General features: G+C 36.4%; 1 protein-coding gene across 1 annotated transcript in view; it reads right to left on the bottom strand.

Annotated features, from left to right (window-relative positions):
* Positions 1-26,293, bottom strand: part of TAF2 (TATA-box binding protein associated factor 2) — a 62,737-nt gene that overhangs the window by 5,570 nt on the left and 30,874 nt on the right. Inside the window, exons 16-24 of the mRNA XM_059836194.1 lie at positions 25,419-25,671; positions 23,307-23,447; positions 21,794-21,904; positions 19,929-20,122; positions 19,210-19,349; positions 13,283-13,352; positions 11,608-11,717; positions 9,000-9,229; positions 5,627-5,732 (exon numbers count right to left, since the gene is read on the bottom strand). Coding sequence (XP_059692177.1) covers positions 5,627-5,732; positions 9,000-9,229; positions 11,608-11,717; positions 13,283-13,352; positions 19,210-19,349; positions 19,929-20,122; positions 21,794-21,904; positions 23,307-23,447; positions 25,419-25,671 — 1,355 coding nt within the window. The remainder of the gene's footprint in view (positions 1-5,626; positions 5,733-8,999; positions 9,230-11,607; positions 11,718-13,282; positions 13,353-19,209; positions 19,350-19,928; positions 20,123-21,793; positions 21,905-23,306; positions 23,448-25,418; positions 25,672-26,293) is intronic.

The following is a 26,293-nucleotide window of genomic DNA, read 5'->3' as shown; positions in this document are numbered from 1 at the left end:
GCTAATGAGAAAAATAATGCCCTCTCTTTGCCTAGCAGTTGAACTGCAGCTCTAGCTAGCATTTTCTCTAAAGAGGAACACTAAAAAAGCTGAAAAGATCTTGAAAACTGTTTTGACAATTACCTTGTTTTTCCTTATTTCTGCTTTTCTCTTTTAGTATTATCCTGGAAACATCCAAGATACACTATTTCTTAATTTAATGCTGTGTTTATGCATCTGTTGAACCACCAAAGTACACACAAAAAAGTCACCAAGCGTAAACGATTCCAAGCTTCCAGAATGCAAGTGCCTTGCCATTTCTGTTAAGCAGCAGAACTTTCAAATTATATATTCCTGAAAAAAAGAGTTATCAATTTTCTGTCTAATAGAGTGTTAAGAATCGTATGAAAAAATGTGAAGTTTGAGAGTGAGAAGTAAAGATCTAAATAAAAAAAAACAAAAACAAAAAACAAAAAAACAAACCACCCAAAAGTTTTCTGAGGATGTGCTAAACAAATCAGTTAATTTGGCTCCAACATAAAAAATTTTAACTATTTCCAGTTTACAGATTCATTTGACTTCATATTTTTTAGTGGGATTTATATCCAGACAGATAATTCCTTATACCTACACCAAAGGATAGCCTCTGCTAAAGTATTGTAAAGATCAGCTGGTGATTTAACTAAAATATACTTTTAACTGGTAACTGTTTTATTAATTTCCTCATTTGACTTTCATTCATCAACTATATTGCTTTGTCTTTACATTAAAATAATAGCTTAACTGTGGTGTTATTTTTACATTTACTTTAATATTGTAGAAAATTCTAGAATATTCCCTACTCTAGAGAAAAAGAACATTTCAATCAGTAAGTCAACTCAGAGTACTTTGTGCCTCTAACAGTTTCAGGTAGTTCACTTGAAAATTTAGTTGCTAGTCTTATCCATCTTCTAGGTTTGAGAATGATCAGTTCTTTTCTCAGAGACAGTCACAGCTGCAATATTATGTTATTTTTCTTAAATCATGTCGTTCACACACTGCAGCCACACACTGATGCAATTCTCATTTATGTTGTCACTTTTTCTTCAGGGCTTATGTTTCTATTTAAGCTGCTTTCATGTACTTTAGGATAAAGCACTTGAAGACACCCTTGCTTGTGAAGCGTATAATTAACCACATACTATTTCAGTGAGGCCAAATTATCTACAGAACCTCAAGGCCTGTGAGTTACCAGTTTGGAAGCAGTTATTTTTTAGGTAATAAAGTCAACATACGTGTAACGGATACTATCAAACAGATACTATATTAACATTCTATGTTATTAAAGGGTAGTCTAACAGAACAGTTGTAACGGCTTTTCCCTCCTTTAGAAGTAAAGCAAAAATTCATCATTGTCAGTGGTGCCCTCTTCTCCAAGAGGTGTTCATTTAAATATTTGTCTGCGTGCTGATGTTTCGGCAACCCTTCCTGGCAGGGAGCCACTACCTAATGGCTAAACTTTTGAGGTATTGGGGCTCTTATAGGTAACTCTGGTAACTCCGATGAGCTGCAGAGGACTGGGCTTTTTATATAGTTCAGACTGAATTCCTATTAACTACTGTATCCACACTTGAAATGTGGTGATTTGCACCACAGGCTCAAATCTACTGTTGTAAACGTACTGTTTAAACACAATGACTACAGTAGTTTCCCTTTACACTTTACGGCAGTATGTGCTGTACCCAGTTTCAAATCGCTCCAGAAACAATTCAATCCAGCTAAATCATTATTCCCTGAAACTGCAGACAGTAACTGTGAGAAACAAGACCACAATCAAATCAGCATGTGTGAGTCTGGCCTAGACCTTCAAAGTTTCATGTACATCTACATGGTAAACAGCGTGACCTACAAGGTCAGCAGCAGAAATTTCCAGTTTGATTATCCTGGAAAAGAGCAAATGGATTAATAGAATGGCCAAAGGATTTTTCTGATCTGAGTTCAAATGCTCAGGACATGTCCTCAAAGCCCGCTGCTCCTGAATGTGATCAGAAAAAGAACTGCCAGTGCACAAAGAGAACATCGCTGTATTTATTTATTTTTTATTTTGTAGAATTAAAGACAAGAAAGAATTTGATGCTGCCTTGTATCAACCATCAAACTACCAAAATAGTTGGGAAAATTCTAATTAAATGTTTATCAGTGATGTCTTGTTGAGCCATAATGATATGTAACTTTACTGGTAGATCACGCAGGCTACAGCCAGGCATTTACTTTGGAAGCAGAAAAGAACACGCCAATCGATATCCATAGAGCAGAACTTTTCCAAGGTTAATTTTGAAGTATTGTACTTTCAGATGAGTGAAATACTAAAGTAAATGGAGAAGGGTATCTTAATCTGATTTCACTGAAGTCAGCAACGCATGGCAAGTCACCTTACAGTCTGAAATGAGAGTTTAAATCCACTACTTATAGAAAATCTGATCTTGAAATTCTTTTGATCTTAAGATAAGAGTAGGGAGCATTACTACTATTCTTGATGATTTAGTAGCAAATAAAAATCTGTTCTCGCATTAGAAACATGACCTTGCACAGCTTTAGAGGGTCAAAGGAGGCTACCATGTTTGTAGTCCTTAGGGCAGATGAATAATCAACACAACAGCGTTCTTCAGACAGTTCATAACTGATGTTCCGTTTGTTTTAATAACTTCTTGAAAAATGCTCAGAATCCCTGCCCAGAGTCCACAGTTCTATCATCGCAGACAGGATGCTTTAATAGGATTGAAACTTTTTCTCTATGAACAACTACTAAAGGTGCTGTAATTATATAGTACTGAAACCTGTAATCCTGCAAGAGTTGTAGTACAAGACTTCTTTTATTGCCCTTGCAGAGTGTCTCAACCCTAACCTTTCATATCCATGAGCAGAAACACATAGGAAAAAAGCTCTTAAAGGAAAATAGTATTTTCCTGGCTTTATGGGGGTTACATCAACTTGAACAAATACAAATTATCATTCGGGGTGGTGTGGGGAGCGTAAAAAAAAAGAACACACAGATACGGCAGGATTTAGACCCAACATGAACTTCCTCCTGGCAGCTGCTGTTCACAGGCTGTGTTTGGCTGATGACCTAACACTTCATGTGACATGTGGGGACCCACAGCTGTGAGAGGAAAACTGAGTATGGATTAAGAGCTCGCTGCCTTCCAAGTAAGAGTCACAGAACTGAGGCAAATACAAAATCTTACAAATTTACTAACAAGATACTGAGACCATTTCAGAACCTGCTATCAAGCTATTTCACAATAACCACTCACTGAAGTGCACCCATCCTCCGTCACTGCTGCAAAAACTCAAAGGCCCTCAGGAAATACTGTCTGCGATTCTTTTGTAAAACAGAACACTCCTATGTGTGAACAATTTTATTTACGTATGTTTTTATTTTTCCCCATCTGTTTGGCATTTCTTCTCAGAAGTATGCCATTTCCTAAAGATTGAACTGTCTTTATTTACTCAGTCTGAAATTCATACATCTCTGCTTTTAAGAAAAATGCTATGAATAAGAAACAGGTGAAATTTTAGATGCAAAGAGTATCTGAAGTGGAACTGTACAAACCAAAGAAAACGAAATTAATCTGAAGTGTTTCAAAATAATGCTTTTCAATGGCTTATTATTTAAAATGAATTCTGTGGCAAAGAACAGCATTTGTCTCATCCTAGGAAAAGAAAATGTATTCTAGTGTGCTGAATGCCTAAATGGCAGAGGTGAGAAGGTCATTCAGCACACAAGTGAAACTCGAAGTAGCTTTTGTCAGCTGTAGGTCTACAAAAGCAGCAGTCAACTGGCCATTACCCTGCTCCTGACCAGACCTTACCCTTTCTGAACTCTAGTGCAAACTTAATATGCAACAGTCCTGGAGCACAGAGCTGGCGTACAGAGGGTCCCGTAAGCCCTATTTGTGAAGTATTTGGCAGAGTTTTGTTTATGACTTTATATTCCATAGAGTGTGTAAACCTAGTAAAAAAATTTGTTGCAAAATATCATGTAAGAGTTATAAATACTAATCCTCAGCGGATCAGTTTTGCACTTCGGGCCCTGGATGTGTCATTCTTTGCCGTAACAGAAAATGCAATGGTTGACCGTAACACTGAGGACAAAATTCAAAACAGGTCTGAGAGATTTAAAGTAAAGGTTGTGTGGAATTAGGCTCCTAAGTTCATGAGAGCAACCTATATGCAGCCTTCCCTTTTACTCTGCTGAAATGCCTATGCTTTAGGCAAAAAGCTGGGAGTTTTGCTACTCTACATATCTAACAGCAAATCCATCCTGGTGGAGCTGGCTGTACAGGCACAAGTCATTAAGCAAAGGCCATCTGGAATCCAGAAATTAGACCTCCCTGTGTTTTATGTCCCCATATGAACTTAATTTGTTAGCTGAGCAATGACAGCACTTACCTTTTATAAAAAAAAAAAAACAAAACCCCTTAGTGGCTAGAGCATCTGCCAAGGAAGTAAAAACTTAAGTCCTAGGCCCTAAGGGAGTATGAGCCTACAGCTTCCACAGCCCTGGCCAGCACCAAGGCACCAGCCTCAGCAGGATACTTAGAGCAGGAACATTCACCAGCCCTTCTCTTAAACAGGGCCACTAAATTGCCAGGTCACGGGGAAAGCAGATGAGGTCGCCTGTCAGCATAGCTCAGGACCTAGGGCACTCAGGACAGAACCAATGTTCCAGATCCTGCTGCTAAGATCTACTTCTGTTTTACATTAGGCAACCACTGGATAAAAACAGAAAAACAAGCAAGAGGGTAATTACTTTGAACCCTCCTTCTAAGGCCAAATACTTCACTTTTACACTCCGCGGTACTGCAACCTTAAAACCTTGTTTTGGATGTGTATCGAAGAGATATCAAAATGCTTGTTACATAGTCACACTACCTCAGCTTAGCTCCACTGGCACATTCTGGAACTAAACTTAAGAAATGTCATTAAAATATTTTGGGAAAATGAGTCTAACCATTGAATTTCTTTGCTAGTGACAGATAAGCAAAGAAGGTGGAAGTTCATCAATGAAGTTCAGCCTGCCTTAAGGTTTTTAAGAAACACTATTCTTTGAGAAGTAATTTTGCCAAATATTTTACGAAAAAGATACTAAGAGAAGTAGTAGAAGAAGTGCTTGAAATTAAACCATTTTACTCATAGATGCAATTTTTTTTGAAAAGTCCTTCCAAGCATCTTTGAGGCTTGCATATTTTTTTAACTACTGATGTTAAGTTATAAATCATTAAGATTAGAGATTTTTTTTTAACCTGAATAGTCTTGCTGGTTTTTTTAAAGTTAATCTTCACAATTATTATTTTTTAAATTACATCTATGGCAAAACAAGTTTTACCTAATTGCCTATAGGGTCCTATTTCAGCTTTATGCTATTTTATTAATTCCTTAGCTTTTCACTTTTATAAGCACAATACATACTTACCTTACTTAGATATGTATGAAAATACACATGTACACAGTTATTTATAAATATATTGGAAGATAAAGGAAGTGTGTAAAGGGTACATAATGTTAGCACTGTATGTATGCGAATAAGCAGTAGCAAAAAAAAAACCCCACAACTGAAATAGTTGAAAAATTCATACTATCATTTTGCCAATAAATTTACACATACCTGGTGTGGATGGTCTCTCCAACATATTCAAATGATGGTAAATAAAGGCTTGACTGTCATGAACTGTGTCCATATCAATTTCCTCCTCTTCTTGAGAGTTTGAGAACTAAGATATCAGGGAAAAAAATAGCAGATGCTAATAATTCACAGGAATATCACTAAATAGAACTTAAAATATTTTATTTTTGAGGTAAACTGGGGGTGAGAGGAAAAGGAAGCGATATCTACCACTGCAAAGGAATAAAAATTCAATAAAATTAAAAAGGGTCAGTGTCTTTTTCTTCTTTCTAATTTACTGTGAAGCTGCGTGAACAAGAGCATTAACCATCAACTTCAGTTCTTGCCAGCCAATAAAGAATCTGATGGGAAATGATTTTGCCAAAGTAAGTGTAACAACTACTGTACACATATACACAACATGTCTTTTGTTCGAGCACAGCTTTAAGGGAAGTCAGCAGAAGTCACTGCTGTTATTCTGAATACACTACATATTGTGCAAGTTGAATTTCCATTTCTTACTCTGATTTTGAGTTTGACTTTACTGTCTTCATTCTTCTCTAGTATTTGCCCTGGCTCCAATGGAGACCCGAGTGGCATATCAGCCTTCCTCTTCACCCCCTGCTGATGACCAGAAATGCTGGATGCTGTTTCCTTATTAAGATGATCATCCTCCTGAAGCAGCATTAAAAGACCAAAATTAGTAGATAGCAAGAGCCATGTTTCAGCCTAAAAGAGACCTGATAGCTGAAAACACTTCTGAGTAAAGTGGGTGATTTGAACAAAGTTTTCCCTGTAGTTCTGGCAAAAAGTATTTTCTAAAACCCTGTATGGATTTGTGCCAACCTCTTCTACAAACATAGTTTCTCTTTACTTCTGTCCCTGTTCCCTCTGCATATCTAGCATTGGCATCTTTTCTGTCCCTTCTCACAATCATGGTACTGTTGGTGTGCAACAACATTTGCTGCCTCTGAATAGCCTTTCTATAAATCTGTGCCTCGCAGACTCTCCTCAGCCCAAATCTCAGTTGAAAAACTCTGATAGCCTCTGATCTACACATGGGATTTAGCTAAATCTTCTTTTAGTTAGCTTTAAAAGCTAATGCTTACTTTGTTGAATATAAATCGTAGTGAGCACTTATAACTTCGGGGGTTTTTTTGATTTCACAACAATATTTATTAAAAAGAGTTAAACTGTTTTGTAAATTACTGCTTAGATTACCAACAAAAACAGGGTCAAAGGAATATGAAAATAGCAGGAGAGTCTACTTAAAGTTACACATATAGTCATTAAAACAGGAGACAGGTGTTCCAAGAAGTCCAATACACAAAATATAGAAGGGAAAATAAAGTACCCACAGAAGTAAACATAATTAAAAGCCCACTAAAAACTGGGTAAAAGCCGTATCAGACTCTCAAGAGTGTATGTTGCTCCACTGAACTGCTCTTCCTCTGTCCTACAAAGGGCACTCCAGCCCTGCAAAGTCTTGTGCTGAAGAATTCAAATTCAATTTTATGAAGTGGGTAATTTTTACCATCCTCAGCAAATTCAGTGTCAGAAGTCTATTAGTACTGATTTTAACATGTTTATGCTCTCAGAATATACAGTCTGCTTTAAAGAATCTAGTTAATCCAATGTATTCTATCGCCTGTTAACTCTTCTTTTCCCCCCTTAAATACATATTTCCCTTTTTACATTCCTATTAAACTCAACACACTGCTGTTGTGAAACACTTTTGGATAAACTTTGGCTGATGTGAGAGGCTGCCTTTACTTTATACTATTGGTTTGGTTTTTTTAAAAGGAAAATCAGTTCCCTGAATTTTGGGCAAGTTACAGTGAAAACGGTGACCTTAAAGTAAGGGGTAGGACAATGGCGATAAGACATAGGAGAAGATATGACGGATGAAGTGTGAATTGAGGCTTACATTAATGCTGCATTTTCAGACTAGCGTAAGCCAATATTGCTGCTGAAAGAAGCAGCCTCTTCCCTTTCCTCACACATTTCTGTCCTGGGCCGCCACAAACATTTGTATAACTACATGATGAACTGGACCAGGAAACTGATCCAGCAGGAAATATCTGTTCATAAAAAAGGTATTTTTCAACCAGATCCTCCCCTGATCCAGCTCACTATGCAGCAAAAACAACTGTGCTAGCACAAGGGAGAGGACAGTATAGGAAAAAGAAGAGTTAAGATGAGATTTTTTGATTAAGATAGTCCGGCTGCTAAAAAAGTTTGGATATTCACTGAACTGCAGCCTAAAAATCTGCCAACAAAATGTCTCCTGCTATTTAATTCTGATGTCTGTGCACAGCAAATCAGGACTTATTACATGTTCTGTAAATATGCAGGATAGCTTTAATGATATTTGACTCCACCATCATTCTCTCCCCCTACTGGAAACAGCCTGCAAAGTACTGTGATAATTTGCACTCTCAGTATACTTCTGAATAAAAATGATTTAGAAATTAACTATGGGATTGATAAAGTAAGGGTAAAGCATCCCATTCAAAAGGGTGTAAAGAGTTTCAAACATGCTAATGACATGTTCACATTCTCTTTCAGGATTTACTCCTAAGCAGTTTCAATCAAATGTAGTTTTTGAAACCATTAAGAAAATTACTCATTATTTCCATGCCTGTTGAGGTTTTTTCCCTCATAATTAGATTTGTCCAACAAAATTACTTAGACTTGCAGCAGTGGCTGTTATTTTTAAGAAAAGTATGACTTGAATAGCTTGTAAGATCCTTTTTCTAACTACACAATGGATTATGTGTTAGGACTGAAGCCTCCTAGGCCAGAAAGATATCAAACTTAATATATACAATTTTTCAGAAGTTGTTACAAATCCTTCAGAGCACAGTGCTATAAGTAGTCAGATTCAAGCATTCAATGAAGATGTGTTAAAATTCCAACTTTCACATCTTGAAGTTGTTAAAAAGAGATATATCTATGTATTTTAAGATGTAATAAATTTACTGATAAAAGGTTTTGTTTTGTAAAATTGCAAAACTTGCCTATAAGCAATATTCTTGGTCTAATAAAAAAAGTTTTCATCACAGCATCAAACATTTCTGTGAATCATTTCATGTCTCACAAGCAATATAGAAAAAGTAAAGTTTTATAAAGAACTCAAATGATGAGACTAGAAAAAACAAGTAAAAAGCTTGCATACGCTATGCAAAACAGTTAAAAAAGTCAAAAAAGTTATGGTATATGCCAGCTTTTCAAGGGGAAGGAATAAAGAGTAACAAGCTATAAAGGTAGCTTAGGTAAAGCATGAGAAACTTGAACACAATGCAAAATAAATCAGCAACCAACGCAAGGACTCAGAGCCAGCTGAACGGGATGTATGCAGATGGTTTGTGCTTACGGTGTTCTGAAATCCTACTGACTGTCCATGATTGTTAGTACTATTCACAGGTTCCTGATTATTTGCAACTGATTCAGGGATAATCGTTGGATTAAGTACAGCCTTCTTTTCTTTCAGATTAAGAACAAGTCCAAGCTCTGGTAATGGTAAACAAGAAGGCCTGCTGAGGCCAAAAAGTGTGAAATAGAGGTCCACAGCACCACATCGTAATCTCCAATCATGTGAAGTTCCTAAAATCCAAAAGAGATTATTGTTAATACAGAGATACAATCTTCTCCTCCCCCACAAATCAGACAGTTTAAGTGATCTGGATCCACCAGAGTATGACATTTTCTGTGCTTAAGATACACTTCCCTCATTATTCCTGACTTTCATTGACTCAAACTCACCTGCCACACTCTGTTTAAAAGGAAGGCTTTAAGTTTTTTGGGTTGTAAGCTGGACATATTTAGTAGAACAAGACTAAGTGCTATAATAATATAATAAAAAATGAAAGGAAAATAATCACACCCATATGCTTTTATTTTTAAAGTTTCACTTTAATTTTTACTATTGGACAATGAAATAGAACATTTTGTTACCAAACTGGCTTCCCGTATCAATGGATTTGGTCACACTTGCCTATGTATTCCATGAAATGTTGTAGGAACCTTAAGCATGACTGAGATCTGTACCCTCTGGAAACCACACTGATATAGAACACAAACCAGCAATGCATAAACATGCTTTTTGATGTCACTACTATGTCACGTACTTCACTGGATACTCAATACTTTAATTTGTATTCATACTGGAGATACGTATCTTTACTGCACAAATCAATGCTTCATTGATTTCATTTTTCACTGAAAACTATGTACTGCTTTTGTATCTTCATACACAAATGGTCAAAGTACGTTTGGCACCAATCACAACAGAAAGACATCTGACATCTGGTGCAACACTGCAAATACAGTGATTCTGGTGTTAACTCAGCCCAGCTCTTGACTGATTGCAAGTTTATTGAACATACTGTTCCACAGCAGGAGTAGAACTATATCTGGCAAACAAGACACAGATGTGCCAACTGCCATGTTCATGTGGCTGTGCAAGACTTAGCACAAAATAAAATTACAAGACCTACCCCTGTAAATATTAAGTTTCGTGGGGCTAAACAGTGTTTCGAGTAAGCTTAGCTGTATACACACTTACCTAGTTACAAGTGAAAGCTGCATCAATATTAATCTGGACATTTCTAACATTAAAATACTGTCCAGAGAACGAAACATTCACAAATATTAATTTTAAAACTATTCTAATATTTAAATAATTTACTCAACTTCTTAAACTAGTACATCTTAAAATGATATGATGAATCCCCATTCAGTATCTCTCTCCTTTTCCAGTGGAACAGCTAAGCTTAAATACAATTGGTTGCTGAATTTCTCTGCAATCTTTGGAACTTGTGAGCATTATCAATTTAATGCAGATTAACACAGATTACATATCAATCAGAGTCTGCCTCCTATTGCATGTGCTTATGTTAAATGAAAGCAACTCATGATTCTAGAATCATGCAGCTTTAAACCTGGCTACTAACTTGTCTCACATTAACAAACATTTTTTCAAGGCACCCTGGAATGCTACAGTTATCCCTTACAGAAAATAAATTGAAACATTATGTCATCTTGATGTGTAGAAATTTAAGTACTTAAAGCCCCATGAATCATAATAAAAATGTATACCCTATTTGTTACTTGCAAAAAGAGGTAATGGTTGTAAGTAACACTGCACACACTCTTCTCTCAAGAAAAAGGAAAAACAAACTCTCTGATGGGAACATCAAAATTGTTTATTTTCTGTGTCTGACACTTGGCAAATCCTACAAAACTTAACTACTAGTAGTCTCCTCACTCCAACCCCTGGAGTGTAGCTGTAAACTTTTAAACACTAAAAATAACGATACACAGAGAACAGACAGCCTTCAATGACCTAAAAAAGCTATATAAACATTTATATGCAATCTATGTATTAATGTGCCAGATGTTAAAGGGCAGTTTGTCAGGACTGGATAAAACTGCTTCAGTAATGAAAAACAGGTCAATGGTAAAGATGCAAGCCCTTCTCTCATTAGGATCTTTCCTAATCACACAAGGCAAATTGAGTCTTAGGTTTATAATACACTTCTAAAAATCTTGTTTAAATTATATATACAAATGTTATCCTCTCATATTCTCTCAGAGTTTAGAAAAAGAGGACAAAGAGAGACTATCTAATCTAAAGCAAACTATAAAGAAAAAGGTAACACAGACACCATCTTTTGAGGAAACGTTTGCTTTGAACACCTGGGTCAAAGAATCATTCTATGCCAAAGTACATCACAGTACACTACAGTACTAGACAAAACAATGAAAAACAAGGAGGTTTGGTACCCTGTGTCACTGAGAAAGTTCTGAAGGGTACATACGTGATATTGACCTTCTAAGACTGAATTTTCAATTTCTAACTATCGAAATTAAGAGAGCTCTTGGCATATTCTGAAGCAAGTCTTTAACACTTATTTCAAAAAACCTTACAGTAAAAAAAACCCCAAACAACCAACCAAACAACAAACAAACTAGAAACCAACCTGAATTCATCAGTTTCCAAAGCTGATCTACCAAAGCTTCGTTACATAAAGGGGACTCCATGTTCTTGGTAAAAGGTGGATTCTTAGTCAGCATATCCAGAATCTTATGCCTGAAAAAGAAACAGAAGAGACCATGTTTATTAAATCCAAATGAATACACTAAGAATGCAAAGTCTGTTCAGTGTGCAATATTCTTAGATTTATTCAAATACAGGATTTCTTCCAAAATTTTAACCAATGTTTTATGCTTTTAGCTCTTCCTTCCCTCCACAATATGCATAGACACAGATTTACCATCAACAATATAACTTAAAGATAGAAAGTAAGGTGCAAAGCAGCAAGATGTTGTTAAACATAGTTTTTAACAGTTAGGTACAAAATTGTAGGCTACATTATGCTCTTCTGTTTAGTAACAATCTTTTTTGCACACTGATTTAATAATTAAAAAGAAGGAGCAACACTGGCAAATAAACTTCTTACATACTGACACCAAAGAATTTTTAAGTTACTTTAAATGTTTATGACTGATACAAAGTGACAGGACCAAAACCAGGGACTTGCACATCCTTCTGGAAAGGAATACTGTCACCTCTTAAGTTACACTGGTGTATAAAAATTCTGCACTTACCATGTTTGCTTACAATATTTACACACTGAGCTGAAAATAGATACATTTTTCCCCACTTTATTTCTTTCAAGTTGGCCTTGAAAACATTTTATGAATGAGAATAATTATTTATTCCATTACTTATTATTTTAACTATTTTCCTTGTATAGCCAGCTTTCCCCTTGCTGTCTTGCACATTTGGGACAAGAAAACTCTTACAGATTTTTTTTTTTCTTTTCTTTTAGAAGAAGCTTACATATAGCACTCAATACAAAATTTAAACTCCTCTAAAATGATACAAATCAAATGAAATCTTCCTAGACTGAAGCTAAATCTCCTCCAGTGACTCTAACTGTATCTACTTTCATTAACAAGAATGACAGAAATAAAATAGAGAACAATGTTGCAGCTATGATCTTTGTAAGAAATCACCTATAGAGAGTAAAAGTAATACTATTAATATTTGAAACTCAGTATTTCAATGGTGGCCATAAGAAGAACATGTTAGGGAAAAACAATGATTATGAAGCTCAGTGTTCAAGGGTTTATAATGAATGTGCTAAAACATCCAATCACTCATTGGTGAAAACAAAGCTGAAACAGGCAATACTAGAAATTACACCATATTTTCACATGTTATCCTTTCACCCCATCTACAGTCTAACAATTGCTTTACACTCTTTGCCGGCAAAACATTGTGTACACTATGCCTCAACCTTTGTTTTTTCTAAATATCACAAAGTCTTTTTGCCATATGCAATATCAGATTTACATACATTATTTATGATCAGAAAATGACCTCTAACTTCAGACTTCCACCACAAGGGTAAAATATAAAAGACAAAAATAATATAATGGAGAATAAGAACAGAGTATATTAATTTTTGAGATGTGAACTGTTGAAACATCAAAACATGCTTTAATTTATATAAAATAACAAGCAGAAAAAACAGTTTTGTGAAGAAGTATTAAGCAGTTAAGCATTTGATCTATTCTAGCTATTCCAGGCCAAGAATTTATTTAGTAGTACCAGCATTCGTAAAAATGGCTCTTTATTAACTCACTAACCTTATGTAGGGTACAGGATCATTCTGAACCATAGTAAGCAGCCACTGTAGTTCTTCATAGCTCCTATCAACTGCAAAGAAAAATAAAATAAAATGCTTATAAATATACATAAACTGGAAGGATTTTGATCAAGACAATCACAAGCTCCTGAATTAGCACACAAAGAGCTTGAACCACTGCAACTGAAGAGGAATTTCATTAATTATAGTGTAAAGTAGACTACCTTTTACTTTGAATTTGCACTGAAATAGAAACATGCATGAAACTCCTTCATGCCTCAATTGTTCAATAACCACCAACTTTACTATTAGCAGGTAACTCAGTCACTTGTGAGCATTGATTGGGATGATCACAGAGTAAATGATCATCTTGATATTGGTGCTTCCTAAAATGAACACATTCAAATATCCTTTCAACAATCAGAGGTATAATATTTCCTATAAGGAATAGAGAATATACAATTCTTATACACAGGAATCTGTGAAAAGATTATAAATAGGATAGAAAGAGGAAAACTGCAGAGCTTAAACAAAACTTCAAGCATACTCCTCTCAGTAGCCTTCCTTAGTTTTTTAAATCAGTATGCTTTGTAATTAAAATGTATTTTGAAACTTATCAGCACATGCTTTCAGAAAATCGCTGCCTGACAATGTTGGAAACAAAATCAGCTTGTTAGTTTAAAATTTAAATTTCATTACAAGATTCCTTTGATTGTCAGAGTAACACTGCAAAATAGGAAACAACACAGGGTATCATCATCACCAATTACACAGAAAATGAAAGAATTTTTATGTAATCTTTTTCTCAGGTGCATAATTGTAAGATTTTACAGCAGTATTCTCTTTTCATTTCGTCAAAACAATGAAGAGCTTGCTTAGGCTTTGCTTTACTTCAGAATTTGGGGTGTATTAATCATTCCTGTAGAAACAGTTCCAAAAACATTTCTGTTGCTTCCCACTTTGTGGTCCTAGCAACGTGTTTCTTTCTTCCCCAAGCCTACTGCATTTTCAGTTCTAAATACCCCAGTTCAACTCTCCTTCCTGATCTCAGTCAGTTCTCAGTCAACAATTTTTAAATACAACTTTTATAGTCCAATCAATTCTAACACCTATTATTCCCTTGTTATTCATTAGGGTAAGTTGCTTTTAAAGGAACAGGCAATTATTTAAATTACATTAAGAGAATCAGCACTTCAGTTCTATTATATGTTCTTCCAATACTTTGGGCAACTAGAGCATAAGATCTCTTTCTGGGTTGGCAGGAGGCAGCCAAGCGATTAAAAACTACGTTATAGTATTGCTTAGAAGATGGCTGAATAGTCTTTTGCAGGCCACTTGGAAGTCAGCTCTGCTCTTCCTACAGTCCAACCAGAACAGAACTAGTTATAGTGGTGAGACACTGAACTGGGCTGATAAGCCCAGTTTAGAGGCAGAATGTATTAGCTCACATTCCGCACCATTTGGACTATAACTACACAGTCCTGGATGATGGCAGAGCAAATTTGTATCCATACAGACAAGAACTGCAATCTCAGATTTGCCTTAAAAATCAGAGAAAACTTAGAAAACCTATGCCTAGGACATACTTTTAAGGGATTAGTGACTGCCTGTGCTCAACTCCATGCACAGCTGCTTTTCCTGGCAGCTACCTTGCTTGGGATAGAAGGCAGCTAGAACATTGCATACAAAAGTTGTTTTGCATGGAAGAAAAATAATATTGTATAATCATACAGCAAAGACTCACAACACAGCAAACACATTAAGTCACAATCATAAGCAAGCTGCAATTATTTCAACTGCTAACAAAAGGGATTTTAAAATGGCTTTTGATTAGAAAAAGAGAAGTCTAGGAGATGAATCCTTTCGGCTGATAGTACTGGATAACAGAACCAAGAAACACCATACTTCTGTGGTTAAAAAAAAGGCTTTTTTGCTTCTTAAACTTACTTGTGCTTGAAATAAAATAAGTCTTCCCTGCTGTTTGCCTTATAGTGTAAACTAGGCCTGCTAGACTTCCAAAGCTTTGCTAATAATGCATTTAACCTGCTCTTCAAATTTATATAGCAACTATGAAACATTTTGGGGACCAATGACAAATTAAACCTGACCTTGGGCAGAACAAATCTTACTAGCCAGAAGAATCACAGAATCATCTAACAGCCCAGTTTGGAAGGGGCCTCAAAAGATCATCTGGTCCAACCTTTCATGGGAAAGGGAGCCTAGATGAGATTATCTAGCACCCTGTCCAATCGCATCTTGAAAACCTCCAGCAATGGGGTTGTTCCATGTTCTTCCACATCTCTGGGGAGGTTGTTCCACTGATTGATTGTTCTCACTGTAAAAAACTTCTTTCTAATATCAAGATGAAACTTCTCCTGGTGCAACTTGCACCTCTTGCCCCTTATCCTCTCCACGTGGCTACCTGTAAAGAGAGAGCCTCTGTCCTATTTGTAGGCGCCTTTCAAGTACTGGAGTATTGCGATGAGGTCGCCCCGATCCTTCTCTTCTCCAGGGAGAAAAGACCTGACTCCTTCAGTCTTCCCTCACAGGGCAGGTTCTCCAGCCCTCTGATCATCTTTGTGGTCATCCTTTGGACCCTCTCCAGTCTGTCCACATCTTTCTTGAATTGTGGGGTCCAGAACTGGACACAGGACTCCAGATGTGGCCTGGCAAGTGCCAAGTAGAGTGGGATGATCAGATCTCTATCTCTGCTAGTAATGCCCCTCTGCAGATGCAGCCCAGGATCCAATTTGCCTTCGTTGCTGTAGCAGCACACTGCTGATTCACGGTCAGCTTGTTATCCACCAGGACCCCCAGGTCCCTTTCAGAGATGCTGCTCCCCAGCCACACAGATCCTAGCCTGTACTGGGCTCTTTGGTTACATTGTCCCAGGTGCAGGACCTTGCACTTGTCCTTGTTGAACTTCACACAGTTCTTGCTAGCCCTCTCTTCCGGCCTGTCCAGGTCTCTCTGTAAGATGGCTCTCCCTTCTGATGTGTCCACCTCACCACCCAGCAAACTTGGTGAGGCTGCTTTCAATGCTGTTTTCCAGATAATTTATGAAGATGTTCCCTGGGGGACCCCACTTGTGACAGGCTGCCAGCATGAGTAAAAACCATTGATCACCATCCTCTGAGTGCAGCCCATGACCCAATTTCCTACCCATCTCACAGACCACCCATCCTGTGGTGGTCTGTATCTTGCCAGTTTGTCTAGGAGAAAGCTGTGGGAAAAGAAAGATGTGTACATTTTCACACTTCTGGTAGACATAAAAACAAGGGATTGCTTTCTGAAGTAAAAATCCTCTTGAGGTTTTTTCAAATTATGAGAGATGGTGTATCAGTTCTCAGTTACAGCAGAGCATCTCTGAGACCGTGAACTGTAACATTCATGAGATTAGATAATGATAGATATTTATTTAGAACGGTTTGTTGTTACCTCTAATAAATATGAAACTGCTTTGTTGTATACATAACTACTAATAGTCATATATAACTATCAGAAGCTAGCTTAAAAAAGTTAATCAACTATGTTCACTTCAAGCCAGTTTACATCAACTGTCCAAGTCCTTATATGCTGCCTCAAGTGTTTTACAGAGTTACCGTGTCTCAAAAAAGCCTTACTATTAACAGCAAAGAAAACAACTTACGTGGTTCCATGGAGAAATTATTTCTTTTAAAGTAACTTAAAAAAAGGCAGTGCTATTCCTACCCTGAGAGTTGATAGAAAAACATGGGAGTTACACGCTGCCCCAGAAAATACAGACTTTCCTTTTTATGGAAATTACAAAATCTGTCAGCTTCCTTTACAAGAACTGTTAAAAAGACAGCTTTGGCACAAGCAACAGGCATTTGATAGCTGCTGGTTTACATCCAGTATGAACTGGAAACCAGGTAACCGGGAACAACAAGAATCAGACCTCTTGGCAATAGATGGCCAATCACTTCTCATTCCAAAGCCAGGTTTAGGGCTCTGAGAGACAAGTGCTGCTAACTTCTATATGGGTAGCTGAAGAAGTCAGTCAGCATGCTGAGCTTCCGGATTTACCCCTCCACCAAAAACTTACCAGTCTTACAGAAGGAGCAGAAGCTAATGTGTTCAGTGCTGGAAGGTTGTATTTGAGAAATGATACTGATGACCAGTTAGATAGTAGGCTGTGTTGTGTATTGTAGTGACTTCATAGCAGACAGATATTTGCATCTGCTACCTCTGCATCAGAGAAAAAGTCATTGGCAAAGGGCAAGGCAGTTAGGTACAGTAATACTCTTCCAGAACTCACAGTGAGCTCAGTCAAGAATGATGTTCAGCTCAATCACTGATTTCTTCAAGTAGTCTTTCTACTACTTTCTACCATTCAAGTTTTACCTTCCTGTAGAGTATTTCAAGCAACTTACCCTATCTTGCTTATACAGCAACCCATTTGATCAGCTGTTTGAAAGAGGTACTATACTACTTTGCAGTACAAACACTTTCTTATCCAGGTCAGGTCTTAACTATAAACACCATCCATAAAAGGTCAAGAATTTAATGAGAAAACATTATTTCTATCAGTTTGTCTTTCCAAAGGGTGGGATGAATTAGTGAGGAGATTATTCTCAAGGAAGTAGGCTGATGAGTAAGCTTTCCATTCTCCAGCAAATCTTTCCACTAACACTCTATGAAGGGAGGAATAAAGCGAGCAGCCTAACAGAGAGAGAGATGCACAGCACCAGCAGACTTCTGAATTCTAGGTGGGTATCACTCACAGGGTCACCAAATAGTACAAGCACAGTGGGTTATAGATCCAGAATGCCTGATGAATTACAAGACTGAGGACTGAGCCCGAGAGTGACAGGCAGGGCACAGCCTCCCTTGAAGTTATTAGTTTTTCTGTATGACAGTCTGGTTTCAGTCTGTAAGCATATGTCCGAATTCTGCCAGATGTGTTCACTCAAAGACTCCAATTGCCTTAAAACCTCCCAAGGCCTACCTAGTTTGAGAAATCTTTGGACAGAATGACAGCAGTAAGATCAAAGTAATAAAGCCCTTACAAAAAAGAGAAAACAATTGTTCATGTAAAAAGCAAAGGAAACTCTCCATTACTCTGAAAATGAAAACATGAAATCTGAGGCAGAATAATTAGAAGTCTAGAATCACCACTCTACTCACAGAGGAAGAACTGAAGGATTTGGTCACTTTGATAGGCATGACCCTTCAAACACAAGAACTGTCACAAATCTGCTGAACAGAGAAAGACTAATCCAAACAAATGAACAGGCCAATGTAGTACTAAATTCATTTTATAAAATGCAAATCACTGAGGCTGTAATTTCTAACTGCCTCTAGAAAATCTGTCAGGATTGAATTTCAACTTCAAATGGCATTGAAGAAAGAACCTGCAACAGCCAACTAAGATAAAGATAGTATTAAAAGGATAGAAACATCTCACAAACATAAGCTACATGTAAGGAATGGCAAAGCAGAATCAACCAATAACCATTAAAATAATCTAAGTTTCCAGAATTTATAACCATAAGATGCATGCAAAAAGCAAAATAAAGAGATTAGCAAGAAGGTAAAGCAAAACCAAAAACTTTGACTAGCAATTATGGCTGAACTCAAATGAATCAAAATCACTGAAAATGGAGTGTTAAAAGAAATTACCAAAACCCTTTACCACTAGTCATTGTGCTGTCTACTCATTATTTTGAAACTTAGGTCTCTGATTCAATTTGCAAGACACTGAGAAACAATTCTCACCACATCATCATAAAACTTGCATTCTCTATGCCAAAGCATTAATAGCAATCTCAGCTTCCTATCAATACATCTGTCATCACAAGCTCTTCTGGTAGACAGTTATTTCAACCTAGTATTAATGAGGTAAATATTACACTTTTCTACTATACGACAAGTGTTACAAGGTGTCAAAATACTTGAGAAAAGTACCTTTTGTGTAATCAACAACAGCCTCCAATGCTGCTATTCGGACATCTACGAAGTGCCCATAATCTGCATATGACTTGAAGAGAGCAGGATCACTTGGGACATGACCATTCTTCTGAAGCACTCGAATAGCTTTTAAACAGCTAGATGTGGTAGAAAGAGGAAATTTACATTAGGTTTCTGGAATGCCAGCCAAGAATAATAAAATTACTTTCTTCAAAATCAAGTTCTGCAATTTTTCTAGAATTATATTATCCAAATTAACACGTTACAATTACTTTCACAGCATTAACACATAGCTCTCATTACCTCTGAATTAGGCAGAAACATAAACAAAATTCCCTACTCGTTGCTTGGTTTCAGTAGAACTGTACTAACTTACAGAGAAAACACAGCTCAGATTATGTTGTGTACTCTACAGATATTGTTACAAGGCTACCTTTTGCAGAACTTTCATAAATGCTCTTCTTAAAGAAGCACAAGCATAATGGATGTATGCCTGCTATTAACAGTCTACATTGATAGAAATTAAAGTTGAAAATTAAAGCTATCAAGACAAACTTGCACTATCAGCTTTTGGAAATTGGAAGGAATTTGACATTTAAGATTAAGACACGCAAGCTAAACTCTCAAATACTAACTACAGAAGGGTACATAAAACCCAAAAGAGTAGTGTTAACGTGGCTGCTCTCTTCATGTGTACAACAATTATTAAACCACACCTGACTGTAATGGTATGCCTGTAACTGGGAAGAAGCTTCTCCATATTTAGAAAACGTGTAATTTCCTCAAGAATAAGTCGAACATCAGGATTTAAGTTATCCAATGTTCGAACTTCATTGTTCACACTGACTGCAGGAGTTACAGAGTTGGCTAGGGCATCAATCAGTTCAGCACGATAGTAGTTGTCTGAAAACTAGACAAAAACAGCATTTAAGCATAAACAAATATAAGAATATCCATTCTTCAAAAGCTAAGAAATGTTGAAGCACTGTTACAGAACAAGATCTTAAAACAAAAACCATGTGAGAAACTGCATGAGAAAGCAAAACAGGAATAAATTTGTTCTGAAAATGGATTTGTGAGAGATTGAGCAAGCAGACATACTATCAATCACTAATCTTCACTCTGTAATAAGAGCGTATTAATAGTAATACGAGCGTATCAATAGTAATACATTGTTTTATAAAAATGGAAAAATCAGGCACTGAAAATCTTCCAGATATGGAAAATAAAAGCCGTTATTTCTAAATAGGAGCATCTAAAACTGTCTGTTTCTATATTCAGCACCAAGGTTACCAAGGTTAATGGGTGCTTAGCACCTCAGAAAAATCAGACAGTTTATCTAGATTGCAACTTCACAAGCTTCTGAGGTGAACGAATGGGCTTACTGCTGCTTAGCGAGGAAAAATCTTGCTTCTTCATTCGCTCATTTTACCTGGGCTCACAGTTTCACCCCTTCCACTGTGCTGGCTGTTGCATTTGTTGGTCATGTTAATGTAGTAAGCAGCAGAAAGTATAAAAATAAAATTTAAAAAGCAGAAAAAAGTACCAGATTTGAATATTATTTAGTTTAATCTAAACAAACCCAGTATCTGTCAGATCCAGCAGAAGATGTCAAATACATGCATGGGAGGGACGTGTGGAAAAGTAAGGCAGGATCTCTCCTTTGGTGGTGGGGAGATGTTAGCACAACTCATCACATTCTGTGACTACTGGTGCTTGCATTCACATGTCTAACTCTCTACTTCTCCACCCTCTATTATCCTTTTATTTCATTAATCTTGCAACACGTGTCTTGTAACAGTATTTGTTTCTACACACAAGAAAGTGAGGCTTAAGAGGCTTCAGATATGTTCCACGTAACTTTGGGTACTTAATTGGGAAGATTATACTAGGCTCCTAGCAGTTGTAGACTTCCTCTGTAGCTAGGGAGATGGAATTTTGTATCATCTCAGGATCTTAAAAGTCCTCTAATCATCCTTCAGAAGTGGTCTGTGTGGGAAGGAACTTTAAATGACAACATTTCCAACTCAGACATTTCAATTTAGTGATGGAACAATATTAACCCCGGTTTCAGCTGTTCTGTAACTAGACGCAGATGATCTAGTTCTGTGCACTATAGCTGACATTCAGAACCCAGAATCCGAGAGTCCTGTATATCATTAAAAAAAACACTATTTCCTTTCCTTGCTCTTTCAAATACTCTTCTCAAGGTCAAAAAAACCCCCAACAAACCAGTGCTTAACTTTGCATGCTACATGTTAGCCTCATGCACATTTTCTCAAAACACATGGGTCTTTTGAATGAAAAAGAGTAAAGGAAGAAAAGTATGCGTGCAAATGAAGACAGACAGGTCCTTAGTAAGTCAACAAGCACAAAGAGCTTTGAAACATCCAAGAAATGCTGCCACAGAAATGTCAGCTACAGAACATTCTGTAACATTTACTGTTTAGTTTAGTGTATCACCTTTTCATGAACTCTCCTAGCCAGCTATTTACCTTAGTGGCATAAAACATTGTGTAGTATATTAACTAAGACTTTTTTCAACAAAGAAGTGAGAGATTAAAATAAACACATTCTTTACCTTATTCTTCCTGTTATCATTATACTTGATCAAATCCAAAATAAACATTAAAACCTCCTTAGGACAGAGGTTGTGAACATCCCTCAGAAGGGCCATGGCAACAGGCATAGTCTGTGTAATAAAATTAAAAGTAACATTATTCTTACATTACTGAAATGATAGTTACACTCTGAAAATGAGCTACATCCTGAAAATGAACAATTAACAATTTTACAATAGCAAATCTCTGAAAAGTTGTATTTAAATGCTTTTTGAAAGTCGTACCACATGCTATATAATTATCAGATCAAATAAACTATGTAATTATTGCCCAATAATTAGTCATAGTGCAGACATTTGAAAAAACTGTATATCCAAGACTCTCAAGTCAAGGCACTATCAAAAAGATAACAAACGAAAAATAATGAAACATAGAAAATGATGATGGAACTAATACTGAGATAGACACTGAATTTGGGCATTTTCACGTGAACGTGATGTCTAAGCTTCCATTACCATTGAGACGTATAGCTCCAATACAGTTAGTGAAGCCTAAAGAATTATTAGCCAGACAGGTATTGGCTAGATTAGGTATTTGTTTTAGAAAGAGCTAAGCAGCTCTCTTAGACTCCACTCACATAGATTTAGGAATCTTACTACAGATCTATAAACTTGAGACATGGGATTAAAAGGGAGAAAAGTGTAAGATTTAGTGGGAAAGAATGAACAATGACAAAAAGAGCAGAAAAATACAAAAGGTCCAAGAAAGAGACTGGTGGGGACAAGGATGAAGCAGTTTTGGACAGAGTAACAAAACAAAATTTGAGTTTTCTCCATAATCAGGAATATGAAATCCGTGAAATAAGAACTCAATCATCCAATAATTATAAAATGAACCTTGAGAAAAAAGAATTGTCAACCATTTTTTATGCACTGTACAACTAACAACTACACGTCCCAGTAAAAAAACCTGCATTAACATCAAAATAAGCTGCAGCAACACATGATGTTGACAGCTAATAGAAAGGAGAGGGCAAGAAGGATTATGTGGTGCCTTGAAGTAAAAAGCCCACCAATTAAAGATAAAATAAAGAAAAAAAAGCACACCGATTAAAGATAAAATAAAGATTTATGAGATTTTATTTGCAGTATGATATCATTGCCATTAATGAATAAAGACAGCTGCTGAATTCACCCAGAAGATAAAATGAGTAGCTTTGTTACTGTGCAATAAATTCTATTTAAGAATAAGCTCACAAATATTTACAAATAATTATTATATGTACTCCATTCTTCTGAAGAAACTGCTAATTTAACTTCAGCTACTCGGAAAAAATTGCTAAAATTTTGTTAATTGATTTTTGACTAAGATGGAGCAAACAGATGCCATATGAGAAAGAACTAGTTATTTTGGATTTTTATGAAGGGGTAGAGCACGACTGTGCTATCCACATTTCTGTAGTTGTCAACCATAGCAACATTTTTGTATTTTGACATTTCTTTTAAAACATTCAGTGAAAAAAAAAAATATTACCTTTTGGAGAAAGTAGCTTTGAAAGTTCATGAAGTTGTTGGTCTTCACAATGTTTGGACAAGTCTTACAACAAAACATTCGGGTAAAGAGTGATTTCATGGCTGGTGGTCCTGTCCACGTACTTACCATGGAATTTGCAATCTGCATAATTAAGGGGGAAGGGAAATCGTATTAACATCACCACTGCAAGTTTAGTTTGGCTCTAGAAAAATACACATTTCCCATAATCAAAAAGGGTAATTGCCAAGAACATACTGTCCTTCAAATAGATATGTATTTTCATCAATGTATTATCTTATATTAGCTAAGTTTTCACTGCCAAAAAAACTGCTTTTGTGCCTTCCCAGCATCCTGGGTTTCATACATTTGCTGTATGGAGCAATGAAAGGCTGCAGACAAGAACACCTATGCCTGATGACAGATTAAGCCTGATGACAGAGTGCATATGTGTGTGCAAACAAATGGGGCCAATGCACCCTACAATGTAGCAGGAGTTTACAGACCCACCACAAACTAAGGAAAAATCTGGTTTCACACAGAAGAAAATTAATTTGATGATTTCCTTCTAAATTATTTAGCTTGTTTCAAAGGGTATTACATATGCAATAAGAGAAAGAAAAACAAGAGGCTATCTGAAGATGGGTAGCAATCCATTTCACCATTGCTCTTACATAAGATGGGTCCTTTATTACTGAAAACCATTTTCCCACTAAGTCAGGCTTCAAAGGAAAGTCAGAGAGAAAATACTGCAGTCAGACTAGACTCTTTTAAATACAAAAAAGAACCCTCCCCCTAACAAACATGAGGGACTTGGCTTTTTTCCAATAAAGAATACAAATCCTGAATATTTACAAGCTGTGAAAATCAAACTGAGTTAATGACAACATGAAGTGATTCTTACTAACACCCTGATGTTCGAATTAGTAATAGAATATATTACACTTTCCTCTTAGGTAACTTAGATAAACATATCTACAACTCTGTCCTGCCCTGCTCCTTCACGTTAATTCAATGTCACAGCCGTACTTTTTGTTTAGCTTTATAATCTTTTTCCTGTAAGTCAACCTTATCTGTAGACCCAAAACTTTTCATACAGTTACAACTGAGCAAAACTGGTTATGATTATCTGCAGCCCAATTGCCTGAGAATTCAAAGTAAAGACAGAAAAAGGTATTGCATTTAAACACTGTAACAACTGCTCTTTCAATATTCACCTGTGGAATATGCATTTTTAAATATTCTAAGTGAATTAATTATGAAACATGCATATTTTAAGTCAGATACTGGCAGTATTACATCAGTGTTTCATAATATTAAAATACTTTGTCACAAACATTTCTTGGATTTTGATTTTCAAAATATGGCCAAAGGATTTATTTCTGTACAGGTACTGAATTATTCTCAACAGGTACACAGCAGAAAGCAAGCTATATGCCAATAATCTGAGCTCTACAAATTGTCATTAAGTATGCCTTTACGTCCATAAAAGTATGTCAATAACACGCCTTTTCAGGAATTCTTATTCTTTTGTGTTTCCACCCAGTTGTTTTATAGGGCTCTCTAATTTTCATTCTTAATGCTAATTTTGTGTCTAAACAAAAAAGATCTTCCCTTTTCAAGGCAATTATTTGGGTTTATAGTATTTAATTGTAGACCAACATGACATTTATTTTGTGCCCCTATTCAACCTGAAACAATATTGAGCAGCAATCTGAATTCACATTAGACATATAGATGAATTTCAGCACTTCAGAGTTCTCAACAGACAGGCCAAGGAACTTCCCAGTAAAATAAAAAATACATTTTGGCTCTGAAAAAGATTAAACAAAAGCCTTTTATTTCTGCCACTTAATGAAATCTGGAAAAAGCCCTTGTGGTTTTCATGTCTGACATCTCAATTTTGACAATTATGAAAGCCTTCTGCAGTCTCCATTTACAGACTAAAATAATACAGCTTTCCTTTCAAATCAGTCATGTTAAAAATACTTGGCAAACACTTCTAAGAGGCTAAATATCAAGCCAGTTTAAGAATTGTGATGAGTTTTGACCCATTTTCAAACGTTTACAACGTCTAGCGGGTTTCTTCCCTTACTGCCATCTACACAACCTCACCTTTGCAAGGCAGAAGCAGGCCAGCATTCTCACTCGGTAGAAACATTGTTCTTGTTCTAGTATATCAGTCAGTGCAAGCCGTGATGCTGGAGTAGGGAACTTTTCCAATGCCAGAATGGCTTCTTCTTGTGCAACCACATCTCTCTCATATCGAAGCTGATACTGCCACATGAAATCAGATTGTTCAAATTCTACCTTCCTCAGTACTGACATATCAGGGTCTATTCTTATCCAGAGCAAAGGGGAATCAGCACTAAGACAGACATGAAAAACATTAATAGCTTACAACATTTCAAGACAACATTAATTCAAAAGACGTTCTAACTTGTTATGAGTTATCTTTAAAGTATTTAGAATCAAAGAACCATAAAGGAATCCAAGTTAGAGGGGATTTTTGAAAGTCATCTGGTCCAATCTCCCGTTTCTAGGATGGCAATTCTATAGCCTCCCAGGGCAGTATGTCCAAGCCTCTAATATGTCAAAGTGAATACAGCGTTTTAGCATTTTTAACCTACAGTCCTGAGTTCACAGTAAACTACCGCATAATCTCAATATACTTAATTCTACTTCCTCAGACACCATAACTTTCATAGGTGAGCAGCACTTTATCACCTTATACAGTTTAAGACTACCAAAAAAAAACCCAACAAAGAAAATCTGGTGGTAAACACCCAGTTTTTTATATACTGTTTTTTATCAATAGATGTGGAAGCACTTTACAAACACACACATGCTATGATATTGAAAGCTGACAAGGGTAACCATGCAAATGCACAGAACTGGCAAGCCAAATTATGATAAAAGTGGAAGTATCAACAGACAGGATTAAAGTTTTAGTCCTACAGATAAAATTACTCAGGTGTATTCCACCCAAA

Source organism: Gavia stellata, chromosome 3 (genome assembly GCF_030936135.1).
Source record: "Gavia stellata isolate bGavSte3 chromosome 3, bGavSte3.hap2, whole genome shotgun sequence".
NCBI classification, from domain to species: Eukaryota; Metazoa; Chordata; class Aves; order Gaviiformes; family Gaviidae; genus Gavia; species Gavia stellata.
This window is presented reverse-complemented; position numbering and strand designations above follow the sequence as displayed.